General features: G+C 36.1%; 2 protein-coding genes across 2 annotated transcripts; both read left to right on the top strand.

Annotated features, from left to right (window-relative positions):
* Positions 1-7,535: 7,535 nt before the first annotated feature.
* Smp_158850 (hypothetical protein) lies at positions 7,536-8,348 on the top strand (the record flags this gene model as incomplete). Its single annotated transcript, XM_018796495.1, has 2 exons — positions 7,536-7,639; positions 7,982-8,348. 2 exons carry the CDS (start codon positions 7,536-7,538, stop codon positions 8,346-8,348), a joined length of 471 nt encoding a protein of 156 aa, XP_018651631.1.
* Positions 8,349-8,505: 157 nt separating this feature from the next.
* Positions 8,506-16,693, top strand: Smp_158860 (hypothetical protein; the record flags this gene model as incomplete). Its single annotated transcript, XM_018796494.1, has 5 exons — positions 8,506-8,560; positions 9,944-10,322; positions 11,740-12,081; positions 13,978-14,086; positions 16,488-16,693. The coding sequence occupies 4 exons, from the start codon at positions 8,506-8,508 to the stop codon at positions 14,042-14,044; spliced, it is 843 nt and encodes a 280-aa protein (XP_018651630.1). The 3' UTR covers positions 14,045-14,086; positions 16,488-16,693.
* Between the last annotated feature and the right edge of the window lie 3,761 nt (positions 16,694-20,454).

The raw sequence follows: 20,454 nt of genomic DNA, 5'->3' as shown, positions 1-20,454 counted from the left end.
AGCATAAAGTTAGGAGTAAACGTGTTGCAAAATTGAAGAGCACCGATGCATAGCCTGGTTGCAGAGATACTCGTAGGTGACGTTGCTTGAATCGATCAAGCTAAACGACTCACATGGTGTTTATAACCCTTAGTGCCTACAGTGTAGTCTGGAAACTTTATGAAATTAGGCTGAAACTGACTCTTAAATGTACTTGGGGCTATAGTTGTATCACAAAATCGTCCAATCAACTTCAAAGGACGTTCATTATGGAACTTAACATCCCCAGCATGAACTGAGATATCATCCTGGTACGATTAAATACCATCTAGGCAGGTGACGATCTGATTTACAAGCTTCTGAAATATCACAGACAGAACGTTTTATGCGAACGGCAATAATTTGTGCCTGAAGAATGGTTCGATTGGTATTTTAAAAGTAATTATTTCACCAGATCTTTCCTCCAATTTAATTTTCAAATACTCGTTTTAAGGTCTATTTTAGAGGAACACCTTGACACTCATAGTTAATTTTGGACATCTCCAGTTTCTTGAATGGTACAACTATGTTGCAGTAGTCGAAGATTTTGCGTCTGGCGGCAGTCACTCGAAACTCCAGACGTTTTTTATATCCACCTTTAAATGAGTCACAATGGGAGTAACCCGAATGGGGGACTCGAATGAAGTTTTTATCCTTCCTCAACTTATATCACTCAACTCGAACTTCACACATTCTTCTAAACCATAGTAAAATTAGTCTATACCTCAAAAAGAAAGGTTTTCTCTTTACTTCTAAGTGTGCCAGTTGAATTTCGAAACGTCCCACCGATCTTTCGAAATAGAAGTGATTGCCGAGCCATCTATCACACCTTTCCGAAATAAAAAAAGTTCGTCGCTACACTACAATCCAGGACTCGTCAGACATTTCACAAATTACAGCTTATGAAGTGTGCAACTCTGTCAGATGACTGGAATCATCATTGGAGTAAATATTCTGCTTATTAAGCGTCCATTTATAAAAACTGCCTAATCAACAGTACTGAATCAATCGATCGATATTTTTAATGATCAATTTATTAGCAGCTTGACGTATTTGTTGCTCACTACCTGGGTGAAAGTTTAGCAATCCTAATTTGGTTATTTGTAACAATACAAACTCAAGCAAGTGAAATTCACCATTTATCAAGTCGAAAATAGACCGAAATCAGAGTTTCAAGCAAAAATAAGCTCTAAAATCATTTTTTTATATGACTCACCTCCCTAGTTATGATAGTGATGAACATGGGTGTTGGTAGTTGTTTATAAATTGCAAATTGAATCAATTGAGCATTAAACTATTTATGAATATTATATAACTTACTAATTGCAGCCGTAAATAGTTATTTTCATTATATGTATAATCGTTTTCGACTGGACTGATATGTGATTACGTAGGGTATCTGAGAAAGAAAAGATATATGAGTAACAATTAACGTTGATGGCCTTTTCTAAACATTTACAGGGATTGTGTATGACATTACTGTGAGTGCTGTAGACCACCAACGTTGATGATCTATGCCGAATGATTAGAGGCCTACTCGAGTAAGACAGGGACGGTGTAACGAACAAGCTAACTTCGTAGTCACACCTCGCGACCAGCACCTTACGTGGATTGCCCCATCGACGTATCAAGGGACCATGGATGCTCTGAAGACTGTACAACACAAAGGACGTTATTACAGGAATACATTAGTTAAAGTAGATACAAGCTAAAGTAGAACCACTGCCGCATGGGCCAGTCCATGGAGTATGATCAACTGATGCGCGTTGATTGTCCTAGACCTTGACAGGGATCGATGATCCGTTCGATATTTAGTGACCGAACTGACGGATGACTTGGCTAGGGTTCAGTGACATTTCACTGGCCCTACAACAGTCCCCCACCAGATTCAACGGCCGTTTGAATCGGTAGCGAAAATATTGGGAGTAGTCGCGCGCCGGAGGTTGCCAGACGAATAATATGATTCCTCCGGGTATTGCCGAGCTGTAAGACAAATGGAAAAGAGGCGGCAGAAACTGATCGGGAAACAACAAGTAGTAACACGTAACAAGGACGTTGGTTGAACGTTAAACGATCAACCATAGAAATAATGGAAAAAAATATGACATTTTAGAGTTTTAAATTCATTTTGTATTGCTTGTTTGAATTTTGGAGTTTTATCAAGTCGCGTTGAAAAAGATAACTTTGACAAGTGGTTGAGTTCCTCAGATGAGAAACGTTACGTCTGTCGCAAGAGTAGTGATGTCACAGTGATAGTACGATAAGTGTATTATCAATCGATGCCGATATTTGCACTGCCATCGGTTAAATTTAGAAAGTCAGTAAGTGTCGTTGACAACTGTTCGTAAGCATCGATTTCTAGTTATATCTATATTTAACAGACTAACTGTAAGTAAAGAGTATAACTGTGAAGGCGAGTCATGATTTCGTTGTGCGAAGCTACTGATCAACTTGCAGTCAGTTTGAAAATCCGACGACTTCTGTTACAATCAGTAATAGTCGAAGAATACAGATCGAGAACGAAGGTGGCACGATCAAGCCTCTAAAAGATGATAAACGGTGAGTGCTGCATGTTTGTTCGATAAGTGAACCGAACAATATTGAAAAGAACATAAGAAACCAAGAGGGTCACTCTGGACTCATGTCAATGTTATCAGTCAAAAATGCTGTCAGTGTTGGGGTAGGGAGGACAATATCGTTGTCAGTTTGCAGGAGATTCTCTCAACTGCGTAAACTGATGATTCGCGTGAATGAGTGTCGTCAAACCACCGATTGAACTGGACAGGCTTTAGATCGTCGAGCAGTTGAACAGCAGATTGATGTACCGAAATCATCTGTTAGATAACAGTCACACGGAAACAATACTTCATAAAATAAAAATACGACGTCGAATTTGAATAACTACAATAGTTCGGATGTGTTGTAACGTCGTATCGAAGTAACATCCTTTCGTGTACTGACAATCGTACTGGACGTTCGTTTGGGCATTGTTCATGTAGCAATTGGATGTGTAATAGAAAGCATATACGAAGACTATCGTGGGGTTCGTGGAGAATTTCAGAGGTCCTTTAGATATTTTCCAAACTCGTATTGCATGTGAATAAACCGAAGACGGAATTAAAGTGACTTTCATGCAATAAGGAAATCGAGCTATGATTTACCGTGTGAGATAACAGCAAATACAAAGCGCACAGTAAACAATAATTAAAATGGTAACCACCAATGTAACTAAGGTTTTGGTTTAGATAACGTGATCGTTTCGTAAAAGGGCTTATTATCTAGCGTTAAGTGACATATTAAGTACGACGAAGTGTCTCATTAGGATATACACTAAGACTGCTCGTGTACATGCAATACGTTTTTCCACAGTATGTCGACGTACGAGTCATAAATGTACATGGTTTCGACTAAAACTTGACGGAAGTGGCAGAATATATGACTACTCTACGTGAAAATAGTCGCGAAATTTTATTAGACATCATTAACATTATACGGAAGTAACTAACGCAATTATGAAACTCGCCTGGGTTACTCTTGCTCCCAAGTACTTGAAATTTGTTGATTAAATTCGCAGATTAACGAAGCATTGTAGACTGAATTTGTATAAGTCCAAGTTTAACTTAAGCCGAACACGTAGAATCGCCTGACGAACAGTCTAAACAAGATCTAACATTGCAGGAAATTTATAATTCAATCTCACCGTAAATTTCTAGCATTCGTATCCTGTCTCTCCATGGAACTCAGCAATCGGAAATCAGGCATGCAGTGGTCAAGTAAGTGAAATATTCTGGTAGATAGTTTCTGATAGAAGTTAGTTGATAGTTATTAAGCGGAAAGATAAATTTATAATCGACAGTTAATCCTGTATACTGATAAGAATCAACATTGATATGAAGCAACTGATGTTCACAGCAACTGATTAACATAGGCGACTTTAAAAATGGAAAATAATACGTATAGAATGCAACAAAAAATCATAATGATAGATTGCGTCACTGGCCCTACAGTGCTACATAAGTTAGCCAAATATTCCTCATAAGTAAAGCTATGCGTGTTTGTTTTGAGCATGGTAACTAAAACATGTCGTGGTTAATACCAGTTTTGATGTCCGCTATGGGGTTAACAAATAAATTTCTTTTAAAATAATTCGAAAACACTGACCAGATCATAAAAATGTTTCAATGCATGTTGATGAGTAATATCTAAATAGTGCTTATCAGTTATTTCATTATTCTATGTAAACAATGAATTGCTAATGGTGTTATGAACGCTGTAATTGGATTTTTCTCTGATTTCATGTTACTAATTAAAGTTTTTGAATCCGTGTATTCGGTGCCTGCAGTTTGTTTGTTAACACCAAATAAGTAGACGAAAATCTAGAAGGGTTAGAAAATGAAGAGAACTGTTTACAGCAAGTAAGACACATATTGGTACATCCGATCAGCTGCTATTTCATTTACTTATTGAATTTGATACTGATAACGAATCTAAACCGTTTGTCTCACGATTGATTTTTTGTTTTTCAGAATCACATTGAGTAAGCTAGGAAGCTATCCGTACGTTTTCTGTCATACAACTTATGACTTCTGTCAACTAATTGAAAGGCCTAAACCTTTCTAATAATCAAGTCTATGCAGGTGAACAAGTTAGCGGATTTCTAAATATAGAAGATTATGCGGAGAAACAATTTACGAATTGACGATAACTGTGTTTCATATTGACTACTGCCGCGTTTATTCATCTGACGAATTACTAAATATAAATATGACAACTGTACAGACCACTGCACTATAAATCTTGTTAGTATGTGTAATTGTAGTCTACTTCGGTGCTAATACTGTGAAGTGGGTTACTGATATCCACATAAGTAGTATATAACAATGGCCAGGCATTGAATGTATTTCAGTAGAAAATCGATAAGGAGAGAACAGAAATGACACGCAATCGGCACGAAAATGAATGAACAATTATAATCGGAGACCATGGACAGATATTTGCAGAAGAAACAGTCAAATTGAGACAATTTATTGTTATCTCGCAAATTGACTGTTCATTTTATGGTTCGCAAATTTTAATGAGATATTCTGTAATGTTGTGCTAAAATACATTCGATTGTCCCCAGTCGTGTTCTTGTTCACTACAATACTACTTTGATAATAGACCTAGTCCGAAAACAGTAAATTTATCGTGTGATTGCTTAATCTGTAAGGTTTTACATGGAAATCGCACAACTATCAACGCTGACCCATCGTATCGCGACAATTAACAATGATACTTAGTACTTCTGAAAAACACATTTATGCTAGGGACCAAATAATATATTTAATGTGAATAGAAATAAGTTAAACATAATGAAGACTGAGTCATACTTTTTGGAACTCCTTTAAGGCACAATCAAATTCAATCCAGCTTACGAAACGCCTGTTCAGTATTATGCGTTGAAACGCCTCGCTCAAGTCCACTGGAAAATCTCTTGAACAAGAATCACTACAAAAAGCACTTAATAATTGTTAAAAAAGCTATTTCTGTGGAAAATACTTTTATAACTGAAGAACGTACTACAAACATTTAAGACTTACCGGTTACTCGAGATTTCGTCTTAATTCTTGCGGAAAACAACGATTCACACAAACTCTGAGCATCTTCGACTGTCAAATGATTCTCAATACAATGTTTTGTGGACCCTAACAAATTTTAAACAAGGACACTGAGGATATCCCAGATCAATTTACGAAGCAACAAAAGAGGCAAGGTGTACACTACAAAACAGAGGAAGCTAAATTAACGCTTTTCACATTGATTTCGTAAATTTACTGCAGCGAAACGCGACTCAGATATGATAAAACCTGATATTCTCGCAAAACAACGGACACCTTACAGAATCTCAACAACTCAAATACGGAATGACCGCCTCTTGCCTAGCCTTTCAAGGTCGTTGGAACGAAACGGCGGGCGGCTTTGAAAGGCGCTGACTTCTGTTTTTACCGTAGCATTGATCTTAGATGCTTTGTAACAAGTCATTTGTTATTTCAAAAATAACTAGTTATACTTGAGACTAGACCGAACAACTTTTCGGTGAAAGGATCTGTTAATACTAACACAGTGTCGTCAAGCTATCTTGGTTACCTGTTAGTACATTCAAAACGAGTTGTATTAAGTAGCTTAAATTTCTCATTTGAATTAGCCGTAACAATAATTTTTTTCTATTCACAACCAAGGTCATCACACATTTAATGTGATAATTCACGTTTGTAATTTGTGTTTCCAGGGGGTAGTTTTTATCGCAGTGTTTCGTGACTCAGTGAGTCACATACCCTAAATATAAATTTGTATGTCCTACTAGTTAAATCAGGAAGCCTATTATTAAGGACAAGTCACAGTTCACACAAGGTTAAGATGAAAGGAATGATATGAAAGGTGGAGTCGAAATAAAAGCATCAGTAGTAGTGTGAACTAAACAGAATATATCTAGAACTAAAATAATTTTTATTTTATTTTATTTAAACACATAAATATTGGTACAAGGAAGCACCAGATAAATATACGCCTCACAAATCTCATTCGATTTGTGTGAGGGCTGTGATATTGCCCAGGTGCCCAAACTGAAGCAGGTGGTTTTCTTAGGGGACCACACCCCAAGCCTTTGACCTAAATATCTGATCCACAAGGCAGTGGAACATCGTAAGGAGATGCAGTCCCATGGTAGCCGGTGACCAACGATTGGTTCGTACGCCATTTGTTACCTCAGGATACTGGAGCCCATGTGCACCATTGGTTTGTAATCAGGGTTTTCCAACTCCCCTAGGTGAACTTTCCGTGTCCACCAACCCGGTTAAGGCGCCGGACATTCGCTTTTCGTCCTCTCACTTTTGTGGACAACACCCCCGCCACGAGAAGGCAGTGAGTAGGACTTCCCTGTCAGAGGCTATATAGGAGTGGCCATGTGAGAGCATTTGAAGAGGGAGAGCGGACTCTCCCCACTCTCGGCCGTACCAGGGCATTTGGGGGCTAAAATAATTACTTCAAGATGAAATTATGGGTAAGTACTGGAACTCGTTACTTAGCGGAGTCTAAAGAACGAATGTGCATTCTTCGCTGCGCCTGAATTACTTCTGAGTACCAAACTATAGGCTAACGGAAAGTTACTATGTTGGGATAAAAAACTGGATTAGTATTATTTGTCTCATCGATCTGGGAGCCTAAAAGACAGCTATCTGAAGCCTGTCATGCGAAATTTTCAGAACAGATTGTTTCTGTAGTCAATGTATATTTTTAGTCTGAACATAACGTCAGATGGGAGGAGCTGTGGTTTGTTTATTTACGACCTTTTCTAGCCCCGTCTCACATACAAGAAGACAGCATAGCCCTTAATTTTGGCTCCGTGAGAATCACTTAATTGTCGTTTAACCAAGGTGGTCAGCAGTACGTTTATCTTCATCTTCAGGCATGAGTTATATTGTCTCCGGTCTTAATGTTTTTCGTGAGGAATAGTAAAATATCAAGTTACTTGTTAAGACATGATCATCATAGGCTGTCATGATCATTGCATCAAGAAGACAGATACGTTTGGTACGATGCTCAAAGCCATTGATGATAGTCATTTTCTAATTCAGGAAGCTTGGTATGTGGTATCGTGTATCCAATCCCTGTATTATCCATATGTCATCTCTATGAACAATGGAAAAGTGATCAGTTTTTGGCGTAGTGATTTTAGTTGACTTCTGATTACTAAATATATGCGGAATGCATAACGAAGAGCACTAGTAGCTGGATAAATTCACAAAGCGCTAAATACGATTTAGTTTTTCAACTTTAAACGTCTTATGGCTAATAACTTACTGATATTTATCAAATGTCCTTTATTCCATGCACTGTATTTTGATTTTTAGACCTCGAAACCCATGAGATAATCCGTTTTGACCATCATCAATGCAAACAATTTATCTTATTTCGTATCTTCTAGTTCTAAATTCATGAAGTTCGAGAACCAGACCAAACATTTCTCTCATCACGCTAAAGTGGGTCCATGCTTCACTCGCCCTGCTTATCGAGATGGTAGGCGCAAAACAGCTGTAAAGGTAACTCGCAGCCTTTTTATTTCCCAGGTCTTCACCGTAGCTGATGAATCATGTTATCTCCTGATATTTGGAGTCCCCTCACTGGACCTGGAGCACCCTTTAAAGGAGAGGTGCAAACAGTATGGGAATGTCCAAAGTGTGGTGAAAATTATTGACTATCCAAACAAAGAAACATTTACTGATGTTTTTGTCATAAAGTATAATAATCTCAAAGCCGCAAGGTGTGAACGTATTCCTTTTACGTATTTATGAGAATTAAGCTTGATAGCTAAATTCTTTTTCGTTGTAAAATTCATGAGATTTTTCCTTAAATGTTATCTAGATATGCCAAGCGTTTATTAGATGATTCTTCTTTCTACGGAGGTTCTTTACACGTTTGTTATGCACCTGAATATGAAACTGTGGCTGAATGTCGTTTGAAGCTGTACGAATGCAGGCATTTAAATGCGAGAATTTCCAGGAAAGTGGGTAAGGCTATCGGATGAACTCAAACTTTATACTGGTTATTATTTTAAACCACTGGACGTTTTTCACTTGTCCATCGTGATCGGTATGATAAGTTTTAACAAGATACTTTTCTGGGCCATTTGATTGTTAACGAATGGTTAATGTGAAGAGACAAATAGAAATCACCCATTGGATTTTATCGAATGCAGCGCAGCTATCTTAAATATTTAGTCAGGTTTAATAATAATACTTGGTTTCCATCACTAAAGAAACTTTAACATTTGATGAACATATGATTTCGTAGTTTAACTTAGTGTTCTATTAAAATATATTTCTATGCCTAAGTTTTCACTTTGTCTATTTTGATAATGGCTAAGAGAAGTCATTTAGAAATCCGATAGACGTCAGGATTATCAAGGGAGAAAATCTAAATGTAAACAATCGGTTGGCTAGAAATGATAAAATAATATTTATGGAGGAATGTAACGGAGAATAACTGGTGCTACTAAGAAAAGTCCAGAGTAACGTAAGGCAGTGCACCTATTTCGAGCCTTTTTATTGCCTATGCCTTGTAGTTGCATACGCTTTTACATGCCGTTCGGGTCAATGGGTATATGGTTTATGTTGCCACTACAGGTTTAGGTCTCAAAATGCTTTCACATCATACACATACGAGTTAGCTTAATTACTAAACAACTGTATTGTCCTACATATTTAGTCATTACAGTCACTTTTGCAACAGAAGAGCCATATGGTTAAAATATGTACTTGCAGCTTTTGTTGCAACATATACAGATAGTGATTTTTAAAGTCACGTTTTTTGCTTCTCATACATTTTAGTCAGTCCTCATTGTTTTATAATATGATCCATCTGCCAAGAATAATTAACTGTTAGATAAAACAATATTTTGGCATAGTCCTTTCTTATTAGATCAATTTAGATTCACAAAAAGTTCATTTGTTTGCCGCCTAATTTATGGTTCATCTATGACTATAAACCGTCGGTTAGCTAATGCTTATCGTATAGTAGGCATTATTCGAATTATTCAGTCTTCTATACGAGATTATGTAACTATTTTGCGTATTTCTGTTGGCTCATATAAGATTATTCAGCGAATAATTTGTACATTTTTCAATATTTTTCGTTTACTTCAGTGAATTATTTTTCACTACGACTTACTGTTGTTTGATATTACCTTTAAGGTAAATATACTATTTATGGTCACACTTTGTTACTATAGAATTGATTGATGTTGGGCTGTTTATTTATATTTGACTGATAATTATTATATGATGAGAAAAGCTTCTTGTCGAGTTGTCAAGTATTAGTAATCACTAAGGGGGTGTCTAAAATAAACCGCGTATTACTTAATGTCTTTCTGTACATTATTTTTATACAGAACACGAGTATCTTCAGAAATTTTCTACTAACTGTCAAACATCAGTTCCAGATCCTTCAATTCTTCCGTCACCATCTGTAGCATCAACATCAGTAAAATCTGATTTGTCAGAATCTATAAAATTAGAAATATCAACTAATCAGGATATAAATGTTCTACCGGTTTCACAAGAAAATTCAATGCATTCTAACGAGTCCGTCGCCTACCAGTCATATGATGCTTTAGATGATTCTCGGCTTTATTGGAGGAAACTTGGGATTACATTATTTGACAAACATCAAACAGCCTGTAATTTCAGTGCTTCTTGTTCCACTACTGCTACTACCACTACTAATTATCCATCTATTTCTACACCTTGTGATTTATCAGTTGCCCCAAAGTGAGTGTATTGTACACTATAGGTTTTACTGTGTTCCTGCTACATTTTTTTTATTGTCTTAGCAATAGTAGCGTCTGATTTTTTTTTAAGGAAATACTCGTTTTCGTTGTAACTTCACGACAGGAGTAAGATGACCTTAACTTTTGTGATGGTCGAATTTTCATTCCTTAGTTTCAATAGATAATCGTCAGTAACGATTCAATATAACTACATCACCTTAAATCTAATAAATTTAACACTACTGATAAAAATATTACGCTAAAACAGATACCGATTAGGTTGTTATTAGGTGAGATATTATGTCCTGATTCTCATTTCATTATAGTACACCACTCTGTGCATCAGAAAGCATACCATTCAACTTCAGAGTTAGCTACATAGAGTTGCCACAGAGCATTAAAGTGAACATTATTCTGACGATAGCTGTGATCATACGTTGTTAGCTGGTGAACATCTTTGTCCAGGCTTCACAATCAGAGAATAGAACTTCGCTAACAGAGTTGTTGCTTACCTGAGGTTTTACAGCCAAATAAATGTCTTGTCGATCCTAACGTTCCTATCCACTTATAGCGTCTTTTCTTAATTTCCTCTTCAGCTGGAGGTTTGTTTGTTCTCTGACGTGATAGGCTGTTATTGATGGATTCCGGTCAACGGAAAATGAGTATCTTGCATAGATAACTTTATAAATACCTGTACTTTTTGATGATGATTGTAGTAGTTCTCTAAGTTTCAACTCAGTACAATAGAACTATTTTAACACTTTATTGAAAATTCTGATTTTTATCTAATTCAGGAGTCAATCAAAGGAGTTAATGCTCTCTTGCAAGCTAAGTAGGTGTAAGCTAGTTACTGAAAATATGCTGTGATAAGAACCGATTAAGAGTAGGATCAAAGATTAATCCGATGTGATAATCCCCGGTCTAACGTTCAACTATATTTTGACAAATTCAACCACTAATTTTCTCAGTGTGTTATACTTCATTGTATTCTAGTAATTATTTCAGGCTGTTTCAACACTTGTTTAGCGTAAAATCCGTTTTGAGCTATGATTATTGGAATTTAATTATTGATCACTGGAAAAGAAATCCGTGTGCGATGAATGCTGTTTTCCCTGAAGATGTATATTCTCAGGCTTGATTTCGTCTTTTTATCATCTGGGGTCTGGGTTGAAAATATTGTGGGTGCCAAGTAACCGCATCAATATCATCCAATAACGTAGCGAAGTGCAGATTACAGTAGTAATAAATCCTCTTCCTACTCGGTAAACTTTGATGCAGATTACAAATAAGCATGAATACTCCCCACTCATGACCTTCAAATAACTAAATGTAGCATTTCACATTTTACTTTGTATGGAAAAGTTAAAGTACTTGTAATTTATTTGATGACTTGTTTCTTTTCTATTTTTTTTATTTAGACGTTCAGTACCCCTTTCTGTCCAACAAGCTTTAAGTTGTCGACCATACTTGGAGAATATTTCGAAACCTAATACATCGTTGTTAGTCAGCAAGGTACCCTCTGACAATAACAAAACTATGAAGCACTACTCATCTAACTCCTTAATCCCACGCGTCATAATTAGTAAAGAGTATAGAAAAAGGCATTCAACAAACCCAGAAGCTCTTTCACAAGTATCAAAGTCAACAAATCCTATTTCTGTTGGTGAATTAAAACGATTAGCCTATTCATTAGGTCCCAAACAAGGACCAAGTTTACCTCCAACACAAGACCAAAGAGGAAATATTATTGATCAAACAAGGTTAGTCAACGGTTTATACTACGAGAGTAAGCTTTAGGAAGTTGACGTCAAGACCGCAGATTAAGAAAGTTTACCATTACTGTTTTCAGGTTACTTCTTGTACTTTCACTAAAAAAATAGTTCTACTTGCTTTCACTGATTTTTTCAGTTAATATTACCATCCATAATACAAGTTAGTCTCATATAAGGTGCTTAGATGATAAATACATTTTCCTGTGCATTTATTGAAATGCCCTTCACTTTTAATCACCAGATGTTTGGTTTAAAATGCCACATTTGTAGGCAAATCATGCCCATTCGACCGATTATGTTCATATTCCGGTCTGTATAAACTTTGATTCACTTGCATACTCTAGCTAACTTGTCGGATATAGATATTTTTCCAGTGTAAATATATATTCATTTTTCTGTGAAGGTTTTTCATGATTTTGTGGGTGAAATGAAAAGAACACATGCGGATTAATAGGCAATATCCAATGATATAAAGTGATAGAGTGGTGGCTGCTAACGAGAAGGAATTATTGACGTAATTCGTCGATTGATTTGAAATCGAAGATAAGACTGCTAGCTAGAAATATAAATCTTTCATGTTATACAATGAAATGCTTATACACAAAATATTTATGTAAAATAAACATGATAGATTGGAAGAAATCAGTTGGCAGGTCACTAACTCCCTAAGATCTGATTGTTAGAACTAATTTTTGGGCATCGTATTACATTTTTAGAAACCGTGTCACATGTCATATTTATTTACTTATACGTATATTTGAATTGATAAACTGAATCTATCTAGTTATTCAAGATACATGCCTCTTATTCCAACAGCGTTTCACTGTTAGTGGTTTTCTGGTTCTATTAGAACTAGAGCCTAGTTAGAGATCCTTCAGTTTCCAACATTGACCTTATAGTCAGTAAGCTTATGCATAGTTTTATTTTTTATTTATTTTGTTTAAACACATACATATTGGTACAAAGGGGCACCAGATACATATGCGCCACACTTTTTTGTGTGAGGACTGTGATACTGTCCAGGTGCCCAAACTGAAGCAGGTGGTTTTCTTAAGGGGCCACACTCGGAGCCTTTGACCTAAAGGTCTAATCCACAAGGCAGTGGAGCGTCGTAAAGAGATGCATTCCCATGGTAGACAGTGACCAACAATTGGTTCATACGCCATTTGTTCCCTCAGGATACTGGAGCCCATGTGCACCATTGGTTTGGAATCAGGGTTTTCCAACTCCCCTAGGTGAACTTTCCGTGTCCACCAACCCGGTTAAGGCGCCGGACATTCGCTTTTCGTCCTCTCACTTTTGTGGACAACACCCCCGCCACGAGAAGGCAGTGAGTAGGACTTCCCTGTCAGAGGCTATATAGGAGTGGCCATGTGAGAGCATTTGGAGAGGGAGAGCGGACTCTCCCCACTCTCGGCCGTACCAGGGCATTTGGGGCCTTATGCATAGTGATAGTCTTTATTACGCTTATTAGACTAAGCTTCCTAAAATTTATCTACACTTTAAACAAAATTGTACCTTATATGCTAGGCAGCTATTATGTGCGCTCAACATTTGTACCAACATAAAAAACTGGTTTCGTAGGTTGAAGTTTATCAATTGAAGAATATATTGAATTCTATTCTAAATGCTACATTGGTAAAAAAAATTTATCATTTTGATAAATAACTAGTCAAATATTAGACTTGAAGACTCAAAATTCCTCAGTTTCACAATAGTGTTTATAAAATGTAAATATAATCTGGTTTATTTAACCTGTACTAAGTATTACGAGTAGAAATAGTGTTAAAGGAAATCGTATTGCAAACATTTTCTGATTTTTTTTACTTCACTTCATTGATCACCGCAATCTTCACTTGCTATTCCACTGCCTTTTATAATTAGGATTGTATTTCATCGTTCGAATTCGAAACGACATTGTAAACATCCTTCAGAATCTGAAGACAATTAAATATGTGACAGTCATTCATTTTGTCGTTCATAATCTTCCCAGGTGAGTTCTGATATTATTTATGCTGAAAGTAGTCGATAATCGAATCCCCCCAGATATTTTATTAACTGAATCATCGTTTATGTGTATAGTTGTTATAACTCGGACTGAGACTTGAGATACAAAACACGGTAATATGACTCGAAATACAAAACAACCACTGTTGCATATGAACATTGATTTGTTCATCCTAAATCAAGACATCGTTTACCGAAACACAACTTAAAACGAGTGTTACGTCTCGCGTTGTGCATTCCAGTTATTTTTTCGAAGTGGCTACCGGCCCCGCACAGGACTGTGTTAATTAAAAAAGGGAGTTCGTAAGAGGATGGTAATCTATAATAATCCAGATTTTTTGGATTTAAGGAACTGTATCAATCTGAAAGCCTGTCAGCTGCCCAGAATTGAAATATGCAAAGAAGTTGGTCAAATAATCAAGTTGTCAGGAAATACATTTTCAGTCATCTATCACACTATGAGGTATACTATTGTAACGAATGTGGTGGAGTGCAACTACTCTTTCAAATACGAAATGCAATTACCATGTCGGAATATGATTGATGAGGCTATTCAGTTCAATGATACGATCAATCGAACTGGTTTATATGATAGACGGTCGGCTTCGTCTTGTGAATAGGTGAAGCTTGAAGATATGTTGCAACAAATGCTGAATCCAACAGTATACAAGCAACCTACTGACCTCGACATAACGAAAGATATCATCCAAATGTTGAATATTCATCAAGATTTCTGGTTGATCATCAACTTTCTGTGATATATTTTGTCTGCTTTCATTCAGTTAGTCTCTGGTGACCTGGGTCTAGTTTTAGAATTTCACTCCCATTATGGATACCTCTGTAAGTAGTATTATTTTGCACTAGCAGCACTTGTCTAAATACTGTGATCGACTTTTTCATTTCACTAGACATGTTATGTTGAAGATACATAAAAAATATAAGAATTTTTTCAAGACCCTGTGAGTTAGACTTGATGTCACTGGTATAGGTTTATATTTACCGTTTGGTGCTCTTCGTGTAAATCAAACGCAGAAAGAATCGGAATTCGCTAGCTGTGATATTTTGTTAGAATCATGTTAACATAATGAACTAAACACGCCCACCGAAGAACGTTGCGTTTGAAATGAACGGGGTATAATGCATAGTGCGTTTCTGGAAAATTGGTAAATAGGGCAATTTTGTGACAGGATTTTCTTCACTGATGAAAAATCCTAACCAAAACACTATATCGAACAAAAGCTGAAAGCGTAAGAATCATCTCGGAAGTTCTGACGAAGAATCTCAACGCCACCGGTGTCGCCTTCATGGAGTCATTTAATGTGACAAACTCGTATAGCTACATTCCCTCCCTGTTGCTATTTTCGGTACCGTCAATACCTGTGAAGTCCGAGAATCAGTGGGTTACATTTCGCTGATCTGTTGTTTAAAAAAGCACCATTCAAAATCATGTACATCACGGTACTTCTAAGCTTCATCCCCAAGACCAAGGATATTTTAATATAACTTTTCAAAACGACCTATTAACGAAAGTTTACAAGACACTTTATACCGATCCAAAGGTTTTGGTTGTCTAGACACACGTCAGTTTGTTAAATAAATCTTGTGCAATTATTTTTTGAATAGGGATCACCGGGTAAGTAATAGTGAGGTTAGACACAGGGTATTAGGGTATGATGGTTAATCAGTTGATGGGGTTATGAATCTTCATCGACTGAAATGGTTGGGCCACATGTTACGTATACCTGAAAACGGATTACCACGACGCACGATGCTGACTAGTATTGAGGAGGGTGCAGACTACTTGGTTGGGGTTTGCGTGACTATCGTAACCAATGGTTGGAGACTGTGGGTGACATGACTCAGAATTGATCACTATGGCGTAGGTGTATACACTCTCTGTCTTCCCTTAAACTATAAGATCAAAATTGATTCATATCTTTCTTTCTTCCTGTACTATGTCCGGTAATAGAAGGTAAGGAGACTGTAGAGTAAAATGTCTTCTATAAAAACTCAAAGTAGTACTAAATGAAATCCAAGAAAACATACTGAACAAAATCCTTCGCTAGATTATTTACGTGACTTCATGTTTGACCCTTTTCTAATAATGATAAAGCTACCCGGTAATCAACATTATGGTTTAAATATAGTTTAAGTTATAGAGGTTAAGTGTTCGATAAATTAATGTGTCTATGAGCCTTCAGTTACTTTCCATTAACTATGAGTTCTGGATAAAGGTGGACATATGTTTTAAACCTCATTGCTGATTCCTACCGAATGTTATGAAAAGTTTGGGCATTGACCTTATTATTATGTGAATAGATTTTGAATCATACTAAGAACTTTTCAATTATACAACTTGCCTAACTTATATATAATCATTTTAAAAGGTATGATTAGTGAATATGCTGCTGATAATTAATTGGATCATTACTGTACACTATATCTTCAAAGAGGGTTCTGAAGATTTAAAGAATTGAATGGGATTTATCTTGTGGATATTTGTGAATATTTCTTTCTGTTTTCTTTGTACTAACTTCGCACATATTTTGTTTTCCTTGATGAAATGACCAAATATAAGAGCATTTATATGTTGTTTGTTATTTTTGTTACTTAGATGGTGAGAAAGGGGATTGTTGAATAAGAGTGTTATAGATATGTTTTCTTGTGAAGTCACTCCGTTTGATGTTTGGAATGGTGATTATCATTACAATCCATAGTCTATCTATCTATCGATTGATTATCAGATATGTTTACATTCGCCTTCAACTAAAATCAATGTACCGTAACGTTAATCCGACACAATGTAGAGTAACCGTCTGAATTTTAGTCTTATTATAAGTATCGTCTCTAAAGTTTTATCATGCATACCAACCTTATCGTTCAAGGAATGGTATTGCTGTACAGAATTATTTTGATGTGTTGACCGAATTTAATGTCATTAGGTTTAAAGTTTGCAATTTAGTATTACTGAGTCAGGATCAAAGTGATTTTGATTTGTTCACATTTATGACTCAAAATTTATGACATGAATTACTAACAGATACCATAACATAGTTCTACAAGATGAAAATCTCATGATGACTGAATTAGATCCATATATACCATTCTATTACTGAACTACAATTTTTAGTTACAAACCTTCAATATATGTAATTCCACTGAATTTTCGAAGATCAGGAGTCTCATGTGTGGCTATTGTTGTTCAAACAAAGCGGGTTATTTATTAAAAATGATTTTAGGACTCTGGATGATCGGTATCATAAATGAATGATTACAGGCTTTGAACATCTATTTGAGTATATTAACCGGACATAAAAGTCTTAAAAACTGATGTTTTCTTGAGTACCGAAATTCTCATATTGTTTATTATAAGCATTCCTTTAATTAAACATCGAAGTAGTGATCTAGTTGTCTAGCTAGTGAAGCATTGGCTAAGTGATTAAAGTACTCGACTTTCAGCCACTAAGTCTCGGGTTTGAACTTCAGTCCATCTACTTTGGTCTTGGGAACCGGATAGTATCACTAACCTCACTTAGGGTGTTGATGGAAGCTAATTCCACGAATTTGCACCTGGTGAGTCAATAAAAAAGATAGGTGTCAGTTTAATGATCAAGATCCTCCTTAAGTTACATTATTACAGAAAAAATAATCTATTTACCTGTATCCAATTGATATGAATCATCAATAAATATTAGGAAAATTTCGGGGCTTGGAGGGAACCATAATAATATCACTACATAGAAATTATCAGATGGGGGTATAAAGTCTAAATTAATCATTTAGCAACAGTAAATGGATAAGTTATTTAGCGAAATTAGAAAAAAAAATCCAGTACTATTTATCACAAATATGCTAATGTTGTGTCTGGAGTAATAATAACTAGTAAATGGTAAAATTAATTGTTCACCATATGTTTCCAGACATCTTAACATCTGGTTGTTGAATTTAAATGACCTATTTTTTTGAAAACCAATACTAACTAATGAACATTAGTCAACCTATGGTTTTTCTTGTTGTTAACGATCAATTAAATGAAATGTTTCATTTTTTTACAGCAGAACGTGAACGATCAAAATTAGGATTATATGACACGAATCTGTGATGTACCAGCTGAAGTTTTCCTACTGTCACTAAGAGATTTTGGAGGTTGTTAAATTGCAGTTAAATCATGAACTGATCTAAGTTACATCATCATTGAGAACTTGGATGCACTAGACGCCCGTTTCATCCTAGTATAGGACTCAGCATTGCGCATGCATGACCTCGGACATAGGACTTGAACCCAGGATCTTTGGTCTTGCACGCTAAAACTCAACCTCTGAACCACTGAGTCGGCACCCAACTGTGTTAATGTCTAACTCCAATCAGTTCACGACATTGCGTGACTATCATTGTCCGAATATTCTTTACATGATTGAACTTATTAATTCGACAGTCATTCTCACTACGAGACCTTTAATTACCAAACTTGTTCCTGTAATGTACAGCTAGTGAATTTAGTCAGTCATAAGGAACGTGGAACCTGACACAAATGTGCATCAAACCATGTCGAGACAGCGAGATGGGATTATAAAGACAAATGGCTTAGTAGTAGAAATAGCAAGATAAGTAATATCAGAAAGAAACTTGACACAGGTATAAGATCCAAGGAAAAAGAAAGAATTCGCTGGTTTGAAAGCATGAGTATTTTAAGAAGCGAATACATGTGGTTGGTCCTGAGTCATGTCATTCATTACTTCCAACAATTGTTTTTCCCAACCAATTTGTCTACACCTACCAACACGGTTCAAAACAACAGTTAGTAACTTCATGAAATAATGCTACATGTTGGCTTGGTCAACCTTAGCTTTTTCCTACGCCAGGAAAGTTCGCGGGTCAAAGTACGGCTAGGTTTAGGGTACGTAATACCTGTCCTAACCACTTCAGTCGATGATAACTGACTATCTCACCAACTGATTTGCTATATTTACCTAGTACTCTACATCCAACTAACCAAGACAAAGTAGGAGTTCTAGAGTCTCATATTTTATATGTACAATGAAATAGACGCCATAAAAAGTTTGCGTTTAGGATGTTCATCGCCCAACTAATAAGTCCGACTTCCTTGTAAGTGTTCAGCTTATATATGTTTGACAACTATGTTTTGTCTTGATTTGTATCCCGTATAATTAATGTGCTGCGACCCATAACTAAACGACATACATTTTGTATGATTTATTTTGATACACTTAGACGATTTAATCATTTACACGTTTCGACGTTTTCATAGATCGTAAAAAAGCATAATAAAATCATCTTTCGAAGTGAATATTTTGAGATTAGTTACATCATAGCCGATAAAACGGAAGTGTTATACTTATCTCTAACTTACACCAGATATTTGAGGTTTATTAGTTACTCAACTAGATTTAGTCAAATAAATATTCAGTGCAAGAAATCTCTCCAAGAACTAGACAGTTTTTGTATGCACATATCAATGTGGATTAGTGTCATCTACCATGGAATAGTACGTCAGTATTATTGGAAGTAGTTACTGATTTTAAAAAGACCTTTCTGTTGCACGCACATGTTTTAAAAGGAAGCTAGATGCATTTTTATTTGACATCTGAATAGTCTGAGTATGCTTAACCAGCCGATAAGTTTTCTAAATAAAGTTAAATGTCCTATCACCGAACCCTTAATACTGATTTCCTCAGACTCCTCTTACACATAAGCCTCGAACGTAGAGTGGTGCTCAGTAAAAATTGAGGCTCGTTAATTCACAGAAAGCAACCGTATTCATATGTTTATTAGTAACGTTTGACACCCAGAAACTTCTGGAAGTGCGCTACATTTAGCGACAGAGTAAGGAATCACGAAACCAGATTATGGCATGTAATACGTCAATTTTCATGGCGTGTGTTGATTAGACCAAATGCTCTTAGTCTTTTCTTGATTTTTCAAGACCTTGTAGAAGAATTTTTGAGAAATCCCAACGATTATGAAACTCGCGGCCTTATACTTTGTAATTTAAGACAAGGAAGCTGAGATCAGCTGGAACTATCCAATATGAGAATATCAGAATATTATAACATGACGTACAGGAAGAAAAACATGAATACAGTAAAAGTGAGCTCTTGAAGTGGAATCCTTGATAAAAATTACACTTCACTATTCAACACTCATTCACTAAACAAAGGGAAACATGACAGGTGTTGTATACAACTCATTCGTAAACATTGAATATTCATTTTTTATTTAAACACATGAATATTGGTACAAAGAGGCACCAGATATATATGCGCCACACAAATCTCATTTGATTTGTGTGAGGGCTGTGATACTGTCCAGGTGCCGAAACTGAAGCAGGTGGTT

Source organism: Schistosoma mansoni, chromosome 4, assembly GCF_000237925.1.
Source record: "Schistosoma mansoni strain Puerto Rico chromosome 4, complete genome".
NCBI lineage: Eukaryota > Metazoa > Platyhelminthes > Trematoda > Strigeidida > Schistosomatidae > Schistosoma > Schistosoma mansoni.
Note: the sequence above shows the minus strand (reverse complement) of the source record. Positions and strands in the feature narration are given on the sequence as shown.